General features: G+C 34.4%; 2 protein-coding genes across 4 annotated transcripts; one reads left to right on the top strand and one right to left on the bottom strand.

Annotated features, from left to right (window-relative positions):
* The first annotated feature begins 974 nt into the window (after positions 1-974).
* Positions 975-14120, top strand: LOC115992964 (transcription initiation factor IIF subunit alpha). Of its 3 annotated transcripts, none has more exons than XM_031117216.1 (11): positions 975-1153; positions 1279-1459; positions 1993-2151; positions 2919-3064; positions 4459-4829; positions 6667-6782; positions 8056-8190; positions 8810-9028; positions 9179-9391; positions 12602-12735; positions 13942-14120. In XM_031117216.1, exons 2-10 carry the CDS (start codon positions 1289-1291, stop codon positions 12695-12697), a joined length of 1626 nt encoding a protein of 541 aa, XP_030973076.1. In that variant the 5' UTR covers positions 975-1153; positions 1279-1288; the 3' UTR covers positions 12698-12735; positions 13942-14120. The 3 variants fall into 3 exon arrangements, with proteins under 3 accessions (XP_030973076.1, XP_030973075.1, XP_030973077.1); XM_031117215.1 differs by lacking the exon at positions 13942-14120 and adding an exon at positions 12866-13197; XM_031117217.1 differs by lacking the exon at positions 13942-14120 and having other exon boundaries at positions 976-1153; positions 8810-9013; positions 12602-13197.
* A 628-nt stretch (positions 14121-14748) lies between these two features.
* Positions 14749-17101, bottom strand: LOC115993025 (early nodulin-like protein 2). Its single transcript, XM_031117293.1, has 3 exons — positions 17051-17101; positions 16513-16887; positions 14749-15392 (listed from the first exon to the last, which is right to left on the bottom strand). The coding sequence occupies exons 2-3, from the start codon at positions 16691-16693 to the stop codon at positions 15016-15018; spliced, it is 558 nt and encodes a 185-aa protein (XP_030973153.1). The 5' UTR covers positions 16694-16887; positions 17051-17101; the 3' UTR covers positions 14749-15015.
* Between the last annotated feature and the right edge of the window lie 1345 nt (positions 17102-18446).

Raw genomic sequence — 18446 nt, forward strand, 5'->3', positions numbered from 1 at the left:
TTGAATTTTTTTTAATAATTCAACTATTATTCTTATAACATTTAAAGAGGGAGATTCAAACCTTAGTTCCCCTAATAAAGAAAAACAAACTATGTCATTATACTAAAAATCTCTTGACAACTTAATTTATATATTTTAGTTTAATTTATTTTGATATTTTAGAACTTAACTTTGATAAAAATGATTTGGGTTATAGATTTCTCAAGCCAAACAAGTTGGGTTGGTTTGTTGCCCCTTTTCTTCTAGAGCTGAAGATTGCTTTAAGTTCTCTTTCTTGTTATTTTTTATTTTTATTTTTTGGTTCAAAGGGATGATAATTATTTGTCCCATTTATTTGGTCTGTTGGGCTACTAGTTGTAATTGGGATGGCCCATGACCATCTCATCTCTTTTATCTTGACTTTTCTCTCTGGAGGATAGAGATAGGTGGAGACTATCTTCTTTTTTTTCTTTAATATATTATTATCAATACTTGAAAGAAAAAAAAAAAAAAATTTGGGCTTGAGATAGCCCAGTTTTTAAGAGGATTTTTAATCAAAGTTGAAAATCCCTCGTCCCCCTCCCCCGCTGGCCGCCGCCCCAGCACAAAAAAAAAAAAAAAAAAAAAAAAGTTTCAAATATGTTTGAAACTTTGAGCTCTAACAACTAATAGAAAAATGTTATATGTTCTGCCATATGCAATGCATATATATATTTATATTTTTTATTGGTAGTTGGGCTCTAAATATGTTTTGAGCTAAACTTTGTCCCACAGAATGTCCTATAAATCCTTGAATGTTTGTTTTTTTAAAAAACTAAATAAATTTTCCTAAAAAAAAAAAAAAAAGAAGACATGGTGAACGACGTTCCGTCTAGAATTAAACGACGTGCACTTCAAAAGGACCAAAAGGTCCAAAATATAGCGTTGCTCGTTTTTGTTATGGAAAAAAAAAAAAAATCCGAATCTGCACACCGTCTTAACCTTTTTTTTTGTTTATAAATATAAAAACCACGCATTATTTTTTGGCACATGATCCATAATCTCCACCCAAAGACTCCCCAAACTCTCTTCAAACGAATCGGATTGTCTGAAAAGCGACTCTTACAAACTAAACGGAACCGATTAAATATCTCTTTTAATCCCTAATTAAAATTCTCATACTTTGATCAGAAAGGTATAATAAAGTTTTGTTGATTAATACTAGTAATTCTTTAAGAAACCCTAGCTTTTATACTTGAACCAATTAATACTAATTTTTCTGTTTGTTTCCCTGGAAAAAAAAAATTAATTTTTTTGAAGGCGGCGGACCATGTCGTTCGATCTGCTGTTGAAGCCGTCGTGTAGTGGTTGCGGATCGACCACGGACTTGTACGGAAGCAATTGCAAGCACTTGACTCTGTGCTTGACCTGTGGCAAAACCATGGCCGAGAACCGTGGAAAGTGCTTCGAGTGCGGCACCACCGTCACTCGCTTGATTCGAGTTCAGTCTCTTTCTTTCTCTCTCATATATATGTATATGTTTGTGTCTATACATGTATGGTTTTCTTGTTCAATGCGTGTTTGTGTTCTTTTTTCCCTAGGCTCTGATTATCTTGTTGATTATGATTTTACTGTTCAATTTTACTGTGTTAATTGTTTAAAGAAAGCTCGTGGATGATTTAGCTATAACTAGGTTTTCTTGATTCTGAATTGAGATTCTTGTGAGAAATTTTCGCATTGTGAGTGATTCGAGTTTATGTGTAAATGCATAGTGAAATTTTACTTGGTGCCAGTTTGTGCAATTTCTTGCTTTTAGAGTAAGCGAAAGTAATTTTTCGGTTATCAAAACAAAAAATTGAACATGATAAAGTCTTTAGGTTTCTTTTTAAATATGTCTTGACCAGTGTATCCATGGTGTTTATAATCTTGTGTCTTTTTTTTTTTTTTTTTTTCAAGAAGTACTTTAGAGACTACACGGTAGATTTGTTTTGTAAACCTAGAGTTTATGTGTTGTTTTACTTGTTTTTATTGTAGGAATATAATGTTCGTGCAAGTTCTAGCAACGACAAGAATTACTTTATTGGTAGATTTGTGACTGGGCTGCCAAATTTTTCGAAGAAGAAAAGTGCTGAGAATAAATGGTCTCTACATAAAGAAGGGCTTCAAGGACGCCAAGTTACTGATGCCTTGCGGGTATTTAATACATCCTTACCTATTGCGTATGGTTTGTTTGTTTCTGCTCTTCATTTAAAGTTTTGGGAATTGAACTTCTCTGAATTATAGGGATTGCTGTAGTAATTCAATGTTGCTATTGTGGTAGACTGGTAGTGCCAAGTCTGATTTAGTTTAGAAATTAATTTCTCTCTCCATTATGAAGCTGGTTTTCGTTTTATTATTGAGTTTTAACTGATACTAAGTTGTTTTGCGTATGAGTTCATTCAAAGTGAGTTGGACCATATGTATCTTTTTTTTTAATGCTTAAAAATATTTATATTAAAATGAGAAAAGATGAAGCTTGTCTTATAGGTTTTAGACAAGCTTAAATATTGGCAGGGGGCAAACAATATAGCAAAATGTACAATAAACAGCTATATTCAGTGCTGAAATGTCTGGGAAGACAGCATTGTAACATAGATAAAGACAGCACATTATTTCTTGAAAGAAATGCTAGTTTACATCTAAAATAGCTGAAACAAAACATTATGTTGAAAATTGAAGAAATAACTGTTATTCACAAGTTGCAAGTTCTCCACTGTAGTGGTACACATGCTGTGTTAAAATCTAAGATGGAACACCACATGTGGAAAAAAAAAAAAATGAATGCCCATACCTTGATGGTAAAGCAGATACTGTATGAAGTTTCATTTTCCTATTTAAAAGTCAGATCAAAATGTTCCTTTGCACTTCTCATTGGCTTCTTATCATGTATTCTTATATAAATTTATTATTGCATCACATAGGAGAAGTACAAGAATAAACCCTGGCTATTGGAGGATGAAACAGGGCAATTCCAGTTTCAAGGTCATCTTGAAGGTGCACAATCTGCTACGTATTACCTATTAATGATGCAAGGAAAGGAGTTCGTTGCTATCCCTGCTGGGTCTTGGTATGACCAAATATATACCAGAATTCTTGTCTATGTGATGATAACTGTTTTTTGTTTTGTTTTTTTTTTTAGGGGGGGTAGGTGGTGGTTTAAAGATCTTCTCATTTTTATTTGATTTGTCTTGTTAAAATATTAGTTGAAAATGTATGCTTAAATCATTCATTATAGACTAGCTTGTTCCATATCTTTGGGAAAGTAGGTATTTTAATTGTAGATTGAGGAAGATGCCCTTTGGAGACAAGTGATGGAGATGAAATATGGATGTGTGTGGGGGGGCTGGTGTACCAGATCTGTGAATGGCCCTTATGGTGTTGGTTTATGGAAAAATATCAGTCAGGGATGGCCTTCTTTCTCTCACCATATTCTGTATGATATTGGTGATGGGTCTAGAGTGAAGTTTTGGCAAGACCGGTGGTGTGTGGAGAGACATCTCTTGCTGTTAGATATCCGGACTTGTTCAGATTTTGCAGGAATAAGGATGTCAGTGTGGCTGAGCTTATGATGTCCACCAATGGTGTCCTCTTTTGGGATGTGAGATTCTTTAGGGGTGTGCATGATCGGGATCTAGAGGCTATGTTAGACTTCATGGAAACCATATATGGTTCTCCTATAAGGGGGCTAGGTGAGGATAAAATGTGTTGGATTCCTAGCAAAGATAAGGGTTTCTTGGTTAGTGATTATTATAGAATTTTAGTTGGCACCACTTTCTATGGTTTTCCTTGGAAAAGTATTTGGAAGCAGAAGATTCTCTCTAGAGTAGCTTTCTTTGTATGGACTGCTGCCTTAGGGAAATGCTTGACGATTGATAATTTATGAAAAAGGAAGGTGTGGATTTTGGATTGGTGCTACATGTGTAAGAGAAATGGTGAATCGGTTGACTATCTATTCCTTCATTTTCCTTTTGCTATGGATCTATGGTCTATGGTTTTGGGTCTTTTATAGTATCTTGGGTTATGCCGCACACTGTTTTGGGGCTGTTACAGTGTTGGCAAGGCAGCTTTGGTCGTCATCAAAATGTTTATATTTGGTCCATCATTCCTCATTGCTTATTGTGGTGTCTTTGGAGGGAGAGAAATAGTAGATGTTTTGAAGATATTGAGAGATCTATTCCGGTCCTCAAGCTACTCTTTTTTAGAACTTTAAGGGATTGGTTGTTTGCTTTGCAAAAACAATCATTCCCTTCTTTTATTGATTTCCTAGACTCTTGCAATTTTTGTATTTGATTTCTTATCCCTTGTTCACTCCCTGTGCACTAGGGTGTTCCTTTTTTTATCAAAATATCTTATTACTTATCAAAAAAAAAAAAAAAGTATTTTAATTGTAAATTGTAGAGTTAACTTTTTTTTTTTTTTTTTTTGTGTTTGTGATGGTTGTTTGGTCTGTTCAATCTTTAGGTACAACTTTAACAAGGTTGCACAGTATAAGCAACTTACGCTGGAGGAAGCAGAAGAAAAGATGAAGAATAGGAAAAAGACTGCTGATGGATATGAACGATGGATGATGAAAGCTGCAAATAATGGAGCTGCTGCATTTGGTGAAGTGGAGAGGTTTGATGACAAGGAGAGTGGTGTGGCTGGTGGGAGGGGACGTAAAAAAACAACTGGTGATGAAGAAGAAGGTAATGTTTCAGATAAAGGGGAGGAGGATGAAGAAGAAGAGGCAGCAAGGAAGAATCGATTGGGACTCAACAAAAGAGAAGGTGACGATGATGAGGAAGGTCCAAGGGGTGGTGATCTTGATTTGGATGATGATGATATTGAAAAGGGTAATCAGTTTTCTTTATAGTACATTGTTCTCCATTTAAAGAAGACATTGCCATGGATTATTTTCCTCATTTCATGTGAATTTGTATTAATGGAACCCAATTGATTTAATTCATGTCAAGAGACTCGAAAGACTGTTCAGACGAGTTTGGAGACTGTCCTCTCCAGGGGAATATAACAGAAAACTAGTAGAGATGTTAGGGGCTTATTTGGTAGCAGTTTTTAAAAAGTGTTCTAAAAACACTAAGAAACTGTTTTCGATATTGAAAAAAAAAATTGTTAAACTAAAAAATTTCTTTCAAAATATGTAACTCAAAAAGGTTAAAGAAAATAAAAACTGAAAGCTTTTTGGTAAAGACAAACTCAAAAACAGTTTATTTATTTATTTAATTGCAAGCCTTTGACAGGCAATACCCTCCAGACACACAAAGCCAATCTGCTGGCCATGGACAAACCCACCCATGGCCGGCAAACTCAACGCACACATGCACTCACACATCAACAACAAATCAACACAATCACAATCCAATCTGCCAGCGTGCACAAAACAACCCAAAGCTTACCCAAATCCATTCAAGCCATGAACCATCCAACCCTACATATTTTGAACCTCCTTTCCAAGCACCAGTCTGGTCAAGCCCTTCAACCTAGCATTCCCGAGATCCCTGGCCACATTCAACCTATAAATGTACACAACAAATCAACGCAATCACAATCCAGTCTGCCAGTGTGCACAAAACAAGCCAAAGCTTACCCAAATCCATTCAAGCCATGAACTGGTCAACTACTTAGCTTTTGAACCTCCTTTCCAAGCACTGGTCTGGTCAAGCCCTTCAACCTAGCATTCCTGAGATCCCTGGCCACATCAACCTGTACCTTTTTGATTTTTTTAAATAGTATTCTTTTTAGAAAGGAACTTGATTCCTTATTATCCATTGGCATCTATGGTTTCAAGATATGACTGTAGATGGCATTTGGGGTGTTAAAATACCTTGGAAAGTGGCAATTTTTTTGGCTAGCCAACTGCTTTGGATAAAATCTTGAAAGCTGACAACCTTAGGTGGAGGGGTATATAATTGTGGATAGGTTCTGCCTGTGCAAGGATAGTGTTGAACAGTGGACCATGTTCTGCATTGTATAGGAAATTATGCTCATTAGCCTTATTATTATTTGGTTGCTGTGAGTATGCATGGGACTGTGGGGGAGATGTTTGCATGTTAGGAAGGAAATTTTGGTTGTCACAAGAGTGGTTTGATTCAATCTACCACCTATTTAAAAAGTTAAAAATCCCATGTGTTGGGCCCCACTTATCAAGGAGGAGTCTAGGTCCACAATAGAGGGGGAGTGTTAAGTGATTAATTCACCCTTTCCTAATAGCTTAATCTTTTAGGAAAATTGGTAATTTATTAGTTTTCTATAGCATTGTACTCATAACCTTGAAGAAAGTGCATGTCATCATTGGGTTGCCTTTTGTACTGCACTGATTTTATGGTATTTCTTGTAAATTCATCTTTAATGTGGAATGAGGCAAAAGCATGAAAAGATGGGTCTTAAGTTTTGGGGAATATCATCTACGAATTTTCATAATGTTAGGTGATTCTTTCTCGTGTTAAGAATGCTTTGTTCTGATAAGAATTGAAAACACATGATGACTTCTACAATTAATAATTATGTCTGCTTTTATGGTAAATCTTTTTTTTTTTTTTTGGTGGATAATTCAATAGTTGGAGGGGGGATTTGACCCTCAACATCTCCACTTGAAACACCAGGAAGTGCTAGTTGAGCTATAAGGCTCTTGGCCTTTTCTTTGAATCTAATGTATGCATCAATATGTATCAGGTGATGATTGGGAGCATGAAGAAATTTTCACTGATGATGATGAAGCAGTTGGTAATGATCCTGAGGAAAGAGAAGAATTGGCCCCTGAAGTTCCTGCTCCTCCAGAAATTAAGCAGGTGTGTGTACTTCTATAACAGGCAAATTTGGGTTAAACCCTAATGAAATTAATTTTTTTGATAAGTTCAGGAGGACATGAAGTAAAAATCTACCCTAATGGAAATTATTTGAATTGAAGATAGTACTTTGTAAACATTTACTTTGCATGAAGCCATATTAACTAATGTAAACAATATACTTCTCAATTTCTGAGCTGAGCTATTTATATGAGTTGCCATGCATTCTTACAATAGTAGGGGAAGCGCAGGTTTCTTAATAGCTAGAATTTCCGGAAGGCAGGTAGCATGTAGACTATTAAGCAAACTATCTACTAAAGGATGGAATTGCAACTTAACTCAACTAAGACTAAATCTTAACCAATTAAGGGTGCATCTTATTCTAAAATACATTCTGTTGTTAAAGCTGCCTGTCTATTAATGTCTGTAGCATGCAAGATATATTTTTTGAGTGTGTTTTTTTTTTAAGCAACAAAACTTTATGAAAGAAAGAAGAGGCCCAAGTACTCATGGAGTATACTATGGGAACGGCACAATGAAGTTCTGATGTTACAGTGGTCTATTAGATCTAAAAGAGAAATAAAAGAAAATGATCCCAAAGCTAGAGTCCAATCAGACAAAGATTCAAAGAAAAGCAACCTAAGATCGAGAGTAGTACTTTCACATACCTCAAAACTTCTAGCAGTTATTTCGCTCCTGCCAAATATGCAATATTATACACTTCCACCAACAATAGGCCTTATATTCTATTTTCATCTTTTTGTTTGAATACAGTTTCCTACTACAGTGTCTTGATATGATCTGTAGATAAGTAGAAACTAATTCCCATGGGAATTATCTTCCAAAAATTGTAGGCTCATTATGCCTTTTGATAACTATTTGCTAAAAAAAATGGTTGGTGGTATGTTTGGCAATTGATTTGTGAGATATATTCACAGCAATTAGAACTTTGTTGAAGTTCAAAAATTGTGCAAGTGTTCCATATTGCATAGTCATATAGTGTTGGCCTATAGCATCCCGCATAATTAGTGCCTCCATTACTGCTACACATTCTTACTTACTCATGGTTCCTGATTTATTCTTGAGATTTAGCTAATTATTGTTGATGTTTTATATAGCTGTTTTAACTTCTTCAATTTTGTGTTTCTGGTACTAGCAGTAGTACTTATGTCTCGTGCTTTGCCCAGTGCATGTTGATATCCAAAGTTGTGGCTTCTTCAATCTGAACACTAGACAAATTGTCAAAATGATAAAATCTATTTACATGTTCTTGCAGGATGAAGAGGACGAGGATGAAGATAATGAAGAAGAGGGTGGACTGAGTAAATCTGGAAAAGAGTTGAAGAAGCTACTTGGGCGAACTGGTGGGCTGAATGATTCAGATGCTGAGGATGATGATGATGATGAGGATGTAAGTTCAGTTTGATTCTTAATTGCAGTACCTTGCTATGTTAACAACTTATGTTTATTATTCACACTTCTTTGTGATCCATATTATGATAGATGTTGTCTAACTGTACCAAGGTTTTTATTTGATTTTCATACCATTTAGTTCATTTTTGGAATGGTGATGTGGCATTATATTTTCTTTTTAGGAGTGTGAAGTCAGTGACTTGGTTTCTTGTTCTTGGACATTGATAAGACTCACATGTACATTGATAAGACTCACATGTACATTGATTGAATCCCCTTTAAAAGAATGGCTTGCAATGTTTATTAAGAATGCCAACGTTATATGTGTGTTAAGAAATAGGAAAATGTTGTTATGGGTTGTACACTTGAGTGTTATGGGCAGTACCTTTCTAGGAGATTCCTAAGGTGCCAGCGTCTCCACCAGCTGTTACAATCTGGAATATACCTTGTTGTAAACTTCCTATATATAAGTAATGAATAGTGAAAAGGGCTGTGATTCAAGCATTAATGCACCTTTTTCATGATTATTAATCCTTTCCTTTCCAACAATGTGTTCTAAATTTGACTGCACTTGTTTTCCTCTCTATTGATGGAGTGTTTTCTTTTGGTTTGTCCAGATCGATGATGATATTGGCCTTTCCCCTGTGCTGGCTCCAAAGCAGAAGGATGCACCTAAAGAGGAACCTGCTGAAAACAGTCCTTTAAAAACGGCGCCTTCTGGACCTGCTAAGGGAACCCCATCTAGCTCCAAGTCTTCGAAGTCTAAGAGAAAATTGAATGGGGATGATGCAAAAGCAACAAATGGTGCACCTCCAAAGAAGGTGAAGACAGAAAATGTAGGACATTATTTTCCCTGAACTTGATTTACTTGCATCAAGTTTGTGTTCAATGCAAAGGATTTAGTTCCCTATGATAAGTAAGGGCTCCCTAAATGTGATAATGTTTTGATAAAATCATTTTAATATATTTTTTTTTTCTGGAATCAGGAACTAAAATCTTCTGTAAAAGAAGAAAATGTTCCTACTTCTAAAAGTACTGTGCCTTCAAAAGGAACACCATCATCATCATCAAAATCTGCTTCAACATCATCTGCTGGGCCTGTCACTGAAGACGAAATCAGGGCTGTTTTAATGCAAAAGACACCAGTGACAACTCAGGATCTTGTTGCTAATTTTAAGGCAAGATTAAGATCACCAGAGGTATGCTCTTTAACAGCATTTTAAAACTCTTACTGGATGGGGTTGTTTGACTGGGCAATGCTATTCGGCTCTTTTTTATTTTTTTTTTTAATTTTAGGGATTGAAATCGCTCAACATGTAAACCTTAGGCATGAACAGTGTATTTTGGCCAAAAATGAATGACTTTTTAATTAATAAATATCAAACTCAAGTGGTACTACCGTATCGAAGTTGTTAACAACCTTAAGAAATGCTGCCAACTCATCCGGGGATCACCTATACCTTGATATCCTCAATGCTATTGGTTGGATCAAGGGCTTTCACCCTTGTTCCCTCCTCTCTCCCTCTCACGGGAGGGTATCTTGTGTGCTGGGCCTGGGCATATGAGATATCTCTCTTATTGACATGTGGGTCCCACATTTCAGTAAGAGAGAAGTCTCATACCCCTAGCGCATTTGAAAATTTCTCCTCCCTCCCTCTCAATGGAATTAATTTCGTAAAAGGACAAGTTTTTGTATAGATCTTTTTATTGATTTTGTTTTCTTAACTACAAAATACTTCGAATTTAGAATTGAGAAATATATATTATTGTTTCTTTTCAATTCTGTAATTTTCCTAGTTAATTTACTAATTTCAGTTTTAAGAATAAAAATTTAAAAATAATAATAAAGAAAATGTAGGCTTATTGTGTACTTTTTTTCATTTATACTTATCAACGGTCAACATTGAATAGACGTACGTTTTATTTTTGTGTATTAATTTATATTTGAATGTTTGTATGATTATCATTATTAAGCAGGCACATAAGTTTGGAAAATCCTAGTTCCGTCCGGCTTAGGCTGTGGTGACTGGTTTTTTTTGTTGACTTAAGAGCTTTTAATCAGCCCAAACCAACTCAGTTGCCTCTTTATTATTACTATTATTTTAAAAAAATATTAGTTGTTGCTGGTGGAGGAAGCTTTACCCACAAACCTGCACGTTTTGAGACTCATGCATGGACCCACAAGCAATGGCGGAGCTAGGATTTAAGTTGAAAAGGGGGGGGGGGGATTTATATGTAACTCACAATTATGGCTCGACACAAATTTGAAAAATTAAAATTTATTCAGTTGAATATTAAATAATATTTTTCTTACCTATAAAAAAAAAATATTAAAGAATATTTTAATGAAATTATATATTTTTTTAAAAACCTTCATGAGAAGGAAGTATATTCATTTTGTTGTATTTATCTATTTAGCTTTTACTCACTTTTTTGGAGAAACAAACACATATAAGGAAGAGGGAAAGTGAAAGACTTTTGCTCACAAGCATCAATTTTCAAAGTAAAAAATCGAGTTATGAATGAAATGATATGCAATTTTATGTAATTTTGGTTAATGAAGACTTATAAAATGCTCAAATTATAATGTGTGAAACTATAATATAATATTTATTATATAGTTAGCTTCAAATTCCCAGCAACATGGTTACATGCATTCTATTACAACACTATGCTTGCGTGTCAAGCCAACAATTTTATATAGGCTACACTCTATAGCACTCAACCAAAAATAAACCCATTAGAAATCGTCCTTGGGCCTTTATAACTCCACTATGCCTGGTTATTAAATCTCCGTAGTCCAAGCTTCGTCAAAGTCCCTGGTAACTGAATAATATACTTTATCTTCTATTGATAGCTTATGATACACATGAAGCTTTTGTCCAAGGCATGCTAGTGGAGGATTGAGGACATGAAAGTACTCTTGGTTCATTTAGAAATTAGGAGCTATGCTCTGTTTCAAGACCAAGAAACTAAGTGGCATTTAAATTAGCTAAATTTTCATGAAGTGTGAGTGAAGAAAGGTTTTGTCTAGGTGAGGTTCCTCAGCAGTTAAGGGATATAGTTTTGATTAATGTTCAATTATCTAATTGGATAGGCACTACTTTTTGTTACCCAAATATAAAGTAGGTAGGAGGTTGTATTATGTGTTAAGGTGTTTTTTGTGCGGGCCAGGGGGTGGGGGGGCAATTGCCCCCTCTTGGCCCCCCTTGGCTCTGCCCCTGCTCACTGCGCATATGCCATTTATTTTTTGTAATAGTATTAATTTTGTTACATCTATCTATACGTAATATAAAATGAAAATTTTTGGCCTTTTGTTGACCTCTAATGTTTGCACACAGGTTTTTGAAAATCCACATCTTTTCATGTCATTAATCTATTATATATCTTTTATTGAGTTTAAATTTCATGGGGATTCCCTATTAAGCCTCTTATATTTACATCTCCATTAGAATCTTGTCACATCATATTTTCTTTAAATTGTAGAATAGATCATATACAAATACATTCATATTGATTGTTTGTTAATAATTACCATTAATAATCAAATTTCATATTTAGAAAAACATAAACAGAAATAGAAGTTCATATTTTGTTCATTTATTGAATTTTCCCATCCATGGCACAAATAATTGACTAGTTTCATGTATTTTGAGACCTTTGTTCCCAAATTCAACACAATTGATGACCATCCATGTTGCATAAATGTTATGTGAATATACATAAAATTTTTATACAAAAGTTAATAAATATAGAATTGACTTTTATTTTTTATTTTTTTATTTTATGTAAATATATATTGTTAGTCCCCATTTGTTATTACTTTTTTTTGGCAATCTATTCTGCCAGTATTTACTGTTTTTTCTTTAATTAATAATTAAGTAATTATGACATCATGCTTTGATCTTGTTCAACTCCTTGATCTCTCATGTATTTTGGGTGTTGAAACAGTGTATCTCTCACATATTTTGGGTATTGAAACAGTGTGTTCATGTATTTTGGGTTTCGAAACAGTGTGGTTTTTGAAACGTTGCTCTTTTGTATTGTGTAGAATGATTTTAGGTATGGTTTTTGATTTTCTTTATCCATGGGAATGATTTTTGGTCCTTGATGTGAGGATTATTTGTGGCATGTATCTGTAGAATTTATGATTTTGTGGTGCTTGCTGCACAAACCATTTTACCTGATCTTTTAGAGCCTAGATGATCTCATATAATAAGGGGCAAAAAAAGATCTGACATAATACAGAACAAAGACATATATATTTTGGTGACGTGTTTCTCTTTCTTTTAATCATGGCATGTTTTTGTTAAAAGAGTAATGAGTTACAACATGTTTTCTCAAAGGAGTACTTGACAATTTTTTAAAATGGATGAAATGTATTCTGATTTCTTATGCATATGATGCAGGACAAGAACGCATTTGCTGCCATCCTGAGGAAAATTTCTAAGATACAGAAGTCAAATGGATCCAAGTCTAACTATGTTGTTTTGAGAGAGAAATGATTGGATCCATCCATGTACATCTGCTTTTAAGTGAGCTGGTATTCGCCCCTTCCTCCTACCCCAACTACTTTAACAATCTCTTAAATGTGTTCTTAATTCTTCTATATATGGTGGAGGATAAACAAAAACTTTTGCAGATATTCTGACGAAAATTTCTAAGATATACAGGACAAATGGATATGACTGTTGTTTTGAGCGAGAGATGATTGAGTCCATTTGCTTTTCGTTGCTTCCCGCCAGCCAATTTCCCCAAATCCAACAATGTCATTTCTAACAAAACCCTATCCGGCTATCACAACCTTCCTCACCCCTTTCTCCAAAAAAAAAAAAAAAATCCTAGTCATGCAAGGAGGTTGTTTTGTATAAGATCCATTTTAGAATCAAAAGTTGTGTCAAAATTATGGAGGATAAATATTGGGTTACTTTGTACTGATATATGGTATCTCGGATCTGTATGCATTTACAAAACTGTAAAGGTGGAGCCTAATGAGCTTTGGATAGCATGTGTTTTTAGTTTTCAGTATTTTCATTTTCAAATTCTATAAAAAATCAAAATTAAACAAGAAGTTTTGTTTTGTTTATTTTTATTAACTTTTGACCATATATAAAAAAGAAGCATATATTGTAAGTGGATCAGCCCAGCTTCTTCAAAAACCAGCCTAAAGCCCAATCCACATAACAAAGCCTATTGGCAGTAGCTGACAATGCAATTGAAAACTTTATTCTCAAAAAAAAAATTCCATTAAAACCTGAAATTGAGATACAACAAAGTAGAATCACCAACACAAGTATCAGCTACAATCCAGATGGATAAGGTGTTGGATCATTGGAGGATCACATCCCTTCCAAACTTGAAATCTTCACTTTTCTCTTGCTGAGGAGAAGATAAAGTTAGTTGCTACAACTTTAATTTAATCCCTTTAACCAAAAAAAAAAAACCTTAATTTAATCTCGAAAAGAGTGATAATGACAATGTGCGACTGTCGCCCTAGGAAACTTGGGTTAGGTAGGAGGAGGAGGGCTAATTCGAGATCACAAGGGTGATTGGATAAGAGGCTATGCAAGAGCTCTTGACAGTACCAGCAGTTTTATGGCGTAGCTATGGGTCTAAGGGACGGCCTAGCCACTGCCAAAGAGCTTGGCTTAAATAATCTGATTGTGGAAATGGATGCCTTGAGTGTGGTGATACTGATGAAAAATAAATATTCTAATTTGTTAATGGAACTTCTGTTATTTGATTGCAAGAACCTTTTGAAATCTATTCCCAACAAGTGGATAGTGCACACATTACATGAAGCCAATCAATGTGTGGATGTGCTGGCCAAATTTGGGGGAGCTCCATTTCTGCTTTTGTTGTTTTTTTGAATCTACCGTCAGTGGTGGCAAGTCTCTTGACTGCTGATAAAAATACTGTAGTTTGTAACATACTTGTTGACTCTTAATCCATCAAATTATTATGGTTAATCCAAAAAAGAAAAAAAAAAAAGGACAATGCGCACTGTCTAGAGTATGTTGCTACCTTCAGTAATAAATAATAAAATAAAATAAAATTCATGTGGTGTATTTTCTCATTAAATTCAGCTGAACTTTGTCCCTAGGGAACGGGGGCAAAAGAAAGAATAAGGAAAAGGATCTTTCTTTGTGCGCAACGTTGAACTCATAATCTAATATAATAGCCCTTGGAATATAGTGCCTTTATTTGAAAATTATATCACCTTAGGATTGCCTTTGTCTTCAAAGAAATAGACAATTTATCAAAAAAAAAAAAAGAAATAGACAATTTCCAGTATTTATTCTTTAGTAGTCAATAGAGAACGGCTCAACATTTTTATTTAATATGATTTAAATTGGATTCAATATTTTTTACGTGCCCACTAGTGTCTAGTGACACTCGACCAAAGCGGTGGGATTATCATTTTTTTTAAGTAAATACTAACACTCGAGGATATTCAAATCTCCCAAGTAATCTATAATAAGAGTGAAGACTTTCGGTTGGAGCACTAAAAACCATTCTAACAATAAATTATGTCTTAAATATTAATCACATAAAGTCGTACAAAATTAAGACAATATATTATCATGCATATAATTGTAAACAATTGCAAGCTGTAAGGGCTGAATATTTTTATCAGATTACATAATTCATAACAATCCCAATCCAAACACAACCACTGCAAGTACTATTTTAAAAATACCACATAATAACAAGTCCAAAAAAAGTCTTTTTTTTTTTCTTTCTTTAGCCAATACCCATAAAACTCGTGACTCAAAAACTAGAATTACTGTGGATAAAAGATAAAGATATTTCATATTTGTGTCTAGGCACCAATAGCATAGCAAAGGAACCCAAATGCTAAGAGGATGGAGCTTCCAATGAGATGGGCCGAACCGGAAGGAGTTGTGGGCCCAGAAGCAAGAGCCGACACATAGCCATTGGAGGCCTTAGACTCTGATGCAGCTATTTTTTGGAAATCATCAGGTGTTCCCTGAGGCAGCACCTCCACGTGTAACTTCAGGCCGTTCTTGCAGCTGTCTGGCTTGCTGCTCACGAAGTAGCGGATCCCTTCCCCGTCCAATGAGATGCTATCCAAGCCGTCCGTGTACATTCTGATTGGATTGCTGATATCGCACGACAAGTATTCATCCTGCTGTTTCACCTCAACGATGCTCTCTAGTCCTGCGGAGTATGTGAACCCTGCCCATGCACAGCACAACTTCCATTTCATTTAAAGATATACTCATAATAATAATAATAATAAATAAATAAATAAAATCAAAGCCAATGAAACTCTTTATGTTTTTCAATTATTTTAATTTCTTTTAAAAAGGAAATAATCTAGTTTATGATTATGCTAAATACTTATTTCACAATTTTTTTACCATAATTATGTGACTTGAAAAAAAGTGTAAGTATTGAAAAAAAAATAGTGAGCTCATGAGTAAGTGATAGTAGTTACGTGCCCTAAATTAACTTCTCTATATCACCTTTTTCTCAATGAATGATAGTTATTGACCCTCTGTTTTTACTTTTGAACGAAGAAAAGGCCTCAGTCCTTTTTGGTAGTGAAAAAAAAATAGTGAGCTCATGCGTAAGTGATAGCAGTTATGTATCATAAATTAACTTTTCTACGTCACCTTTTTCTAGATGAATGGTAGTTATTGACCTTCTGTTTTTACTTCTGAACTAAGAAAAGGCCTCTGCCCTTTCTTGTAGTGAAAAGAAAAAAAGAGTAAGTGATAGCAGTTACATGCCCTAAATTAACTTCTCTGTGTCACCTTTTTTTGGTTGAATGGTAGCTATTGACCTTCTGTTTTTACTTCTGAACTAAGAAAAGGCCTCTGCCCTTTCTTTTAGTAATTTAACTAATACTGTAAGTAACACTAACACTTTTTCTTTTTCTTTTTTATATTTTTAAGTAGTAAAAAATACAAGTTTAAGGTAAAGCTGAAAGCATCTAAATTTTCATTGTGAGGAGGATATTCATTCAACAAGTGGCTTACAATTGAGTGGACAAGACGAGAGTGCTCGATTTGCCGTTGGATTATTGGTTTTTTGGAATTAGTATAAGATTGACAAATGAAAGTAGACCAGCTGGCTAAATTGAAAATGAAATTTGTGAGGAACCCTTTGTTTGGTTGGTAAGAAAATTTAATTTTTCTTTAATGGGACTCACACGGGAAGCAATGCCAAAAGCAAAAAAAGCACGAGAAAACAATTGCAACTAATTTTTTTCCAGACCTACCACAGCAATAACATACAATATAGTATTTTAATTAAAATCAGAGAAATTAAAAGTACAATAGAGGGGTCTTACAGATTTTGTCTCCGACCCTGAAGATTCTGCCGGAGCACCAAGAAGAGAGATTGGTAGCTGGGTCCCACCCACGGTCACCTCCGACCACATGGTGCACTTGGGCTCCAACCCATTTGCCTTCAAGGCTCACAGAGACGATCATAACCAAAGCAACAGCCACAATATTCTTCAACCCAGCCATTATTATGACCACAAAACCCAAAACAGTTTTGGCTTTTCCCTCTCTATAGCTTTTAAAATGGCAAATCAAAGGAAATAAAAGAGAGATGGAGTAGAGGCAAAGCAAAAGCGTATCTTTCTCTTTTTAGTTTGTAGCTCACTAGTCACTAGTATAGCACTTAGCAACGCCTTTCCAAGCAGCTTCCTTTCCTAAACCTACACGAGAGCAAAGGACTTTAGTGAATTGTGTGTGGGTGCTAAACTACACACGTATATCATTCACTCTTTGGATTTGTTGGCATATTTATTATCGTACTAGGATAGTAGGCCATGTTATTATATATATGTTGACAAAGGATATTCACAATGAGTACCATACCGCCAAACTGTGCGCCGCATAGGATAATGGTTGTTCCATATGAAGTGGCCGACGACAATTAATTACTTATTTGCAGTATCTTATATTTATAGAATAGTTGCGATAAAAATTACAGGCAGTCAATTCCCTGCCTACCACGCAGGAAAGTTGTAACATTTTATATTGTTTAGAATATCTCTTAGTTTATTTACTGATAGACTAAAATGCCCTTGACCATTAAAGAGCAGAGAAGCTTTGGGCAATCTACCTAAGAAATGTTAGGTAACAGCATGAGGTGGCAACTTTTTGTACTCTCACTCTCACATTGTAATTTAATTTTCACTCAAACGTGGCTTCCTGTCACGGCTATGTATCTAACAACCTCTGTAACTATGACAGACACTCGTGAACGTAACACGAGGGTCAGTAGCGAATGAGGAGTAGCGACCATTTGTGGTTGAGAAAAGGTCAAGTGCAATTCCGATGCGCTTACACGTGCTATTCTATCGGTGGGCTAGAGTATATTTGTTGTTGTCCATGATAAAAAATAAAAAAAAATAAAAATAGTAAAGAACGAACTTTTTGTAAACTTTCACAATTATATATGTTTTGTGATTCATTTTTAATATTCAATGTAAAAGTAAAGAGAAATGGTGAAACTTAAAATATTAAAATAAATAAAAGTTTATTTATTTATTATTTATTTAAAAATTGTATAGTTTCATTTGGCAATTTGTTTGTTCAATATGGGATTGAACCGTTTTACGTGCTGAATTATGATATGACGGGGGCAAAATAAGAATTAAATCATATAAGTTTTGATCACACTTATCAGACATATTTATAAAAGACAAATTTTACCCAAACATACATTATTAAATTGGATAGTTTTTAGTTTTCAGAAACTTATTTGTATAATGTTTATTAAAATTGTTTTAATAATTTTTATGCTAATGTATTATAAAAGTTAAAAGTTATTTTATTCTCAAAAAATTTAGTTTTTGTTAAATTGAAAAAAAAAAAAAACCTGAGAAAGTAATCAATTTCTAGGCTTTTCTTTCTCAAAAAAAAAAAAAATAAAATAAAATAATTCTAGGCTTTGTTTTTTGATCAGATTTCTAGGCTTTTCTCTCTCTCCCACTCGTTATACTTTCATCATTTGCGGCAAAATAGTTCCTCCATTTAGATCCTATTAAAATAGGAACCATTAAAATCAGAGTTAAAATATCTAAGATGTCCACATGCGAGCTATTATACAAATCAAAGTTTAACTTCTCTAATTACAATTTCATGACTTTACCTGTCGTACAAATGGTTCCTGTGACAAGGAAAGCTGAAAATCTTTGTATTGAAAAAATATGGAGAGGGAACTCCCAGGAGTTCACTGTAATTTTTTTACGTTAAAACAACTTAGCAT

This window comes from Quercus lobata, chromosome 5 (genome assembly GCF_001633185.2).
Source record: "Quercus lobata isolate SW786 chromosome 5, ValleyOak3.0 Primary Assembly, whole genome shotgun sequence".
Lineage (NCBI taxonomy): Eukaryota > Viridiplantae > Streptophyta > Magnoliopsida > Fagales > Fagaceae > Quercus > Quercus lobata.

Coding starts and splice junctions, on each gene's coding strand:
- LOC115992964 (XM_031117216.1), top strand. CDS start 1,289: ATGTCGTTCGATCTGCTGTTGAAGCCGTCGTGTAGTGGTTGCGGATCG. Junction 3,065..4,458: donor GCTATCCCTGCTGGGTCTTG/GTATGACCAAAT, acceptor TTCAATCTTTAG/GTACAACTTTAACAAGGTTG. Junction 6,783..8,055: donor CTCCTCCAGAAATTAAGCAG/GTGTGTGTACTT, acceptor ATGTTCTTGCAG/GATGAAGAGGACGAGGATGA.
- LOC115993025 (XM_031117293.1), bottom strand. CDS start 16,693: ATGGCTGGGTTGAAGAATATTGTGGCTGTTGCTTTGGTTATGATCGTC. Junction 15,393..16,512: donor CAGGGTCGGAGACAAAATCT/GTAAGACCCCTC, acceptor GTGCATGGGCAG/GGTTCACATACTCCGCAGGA.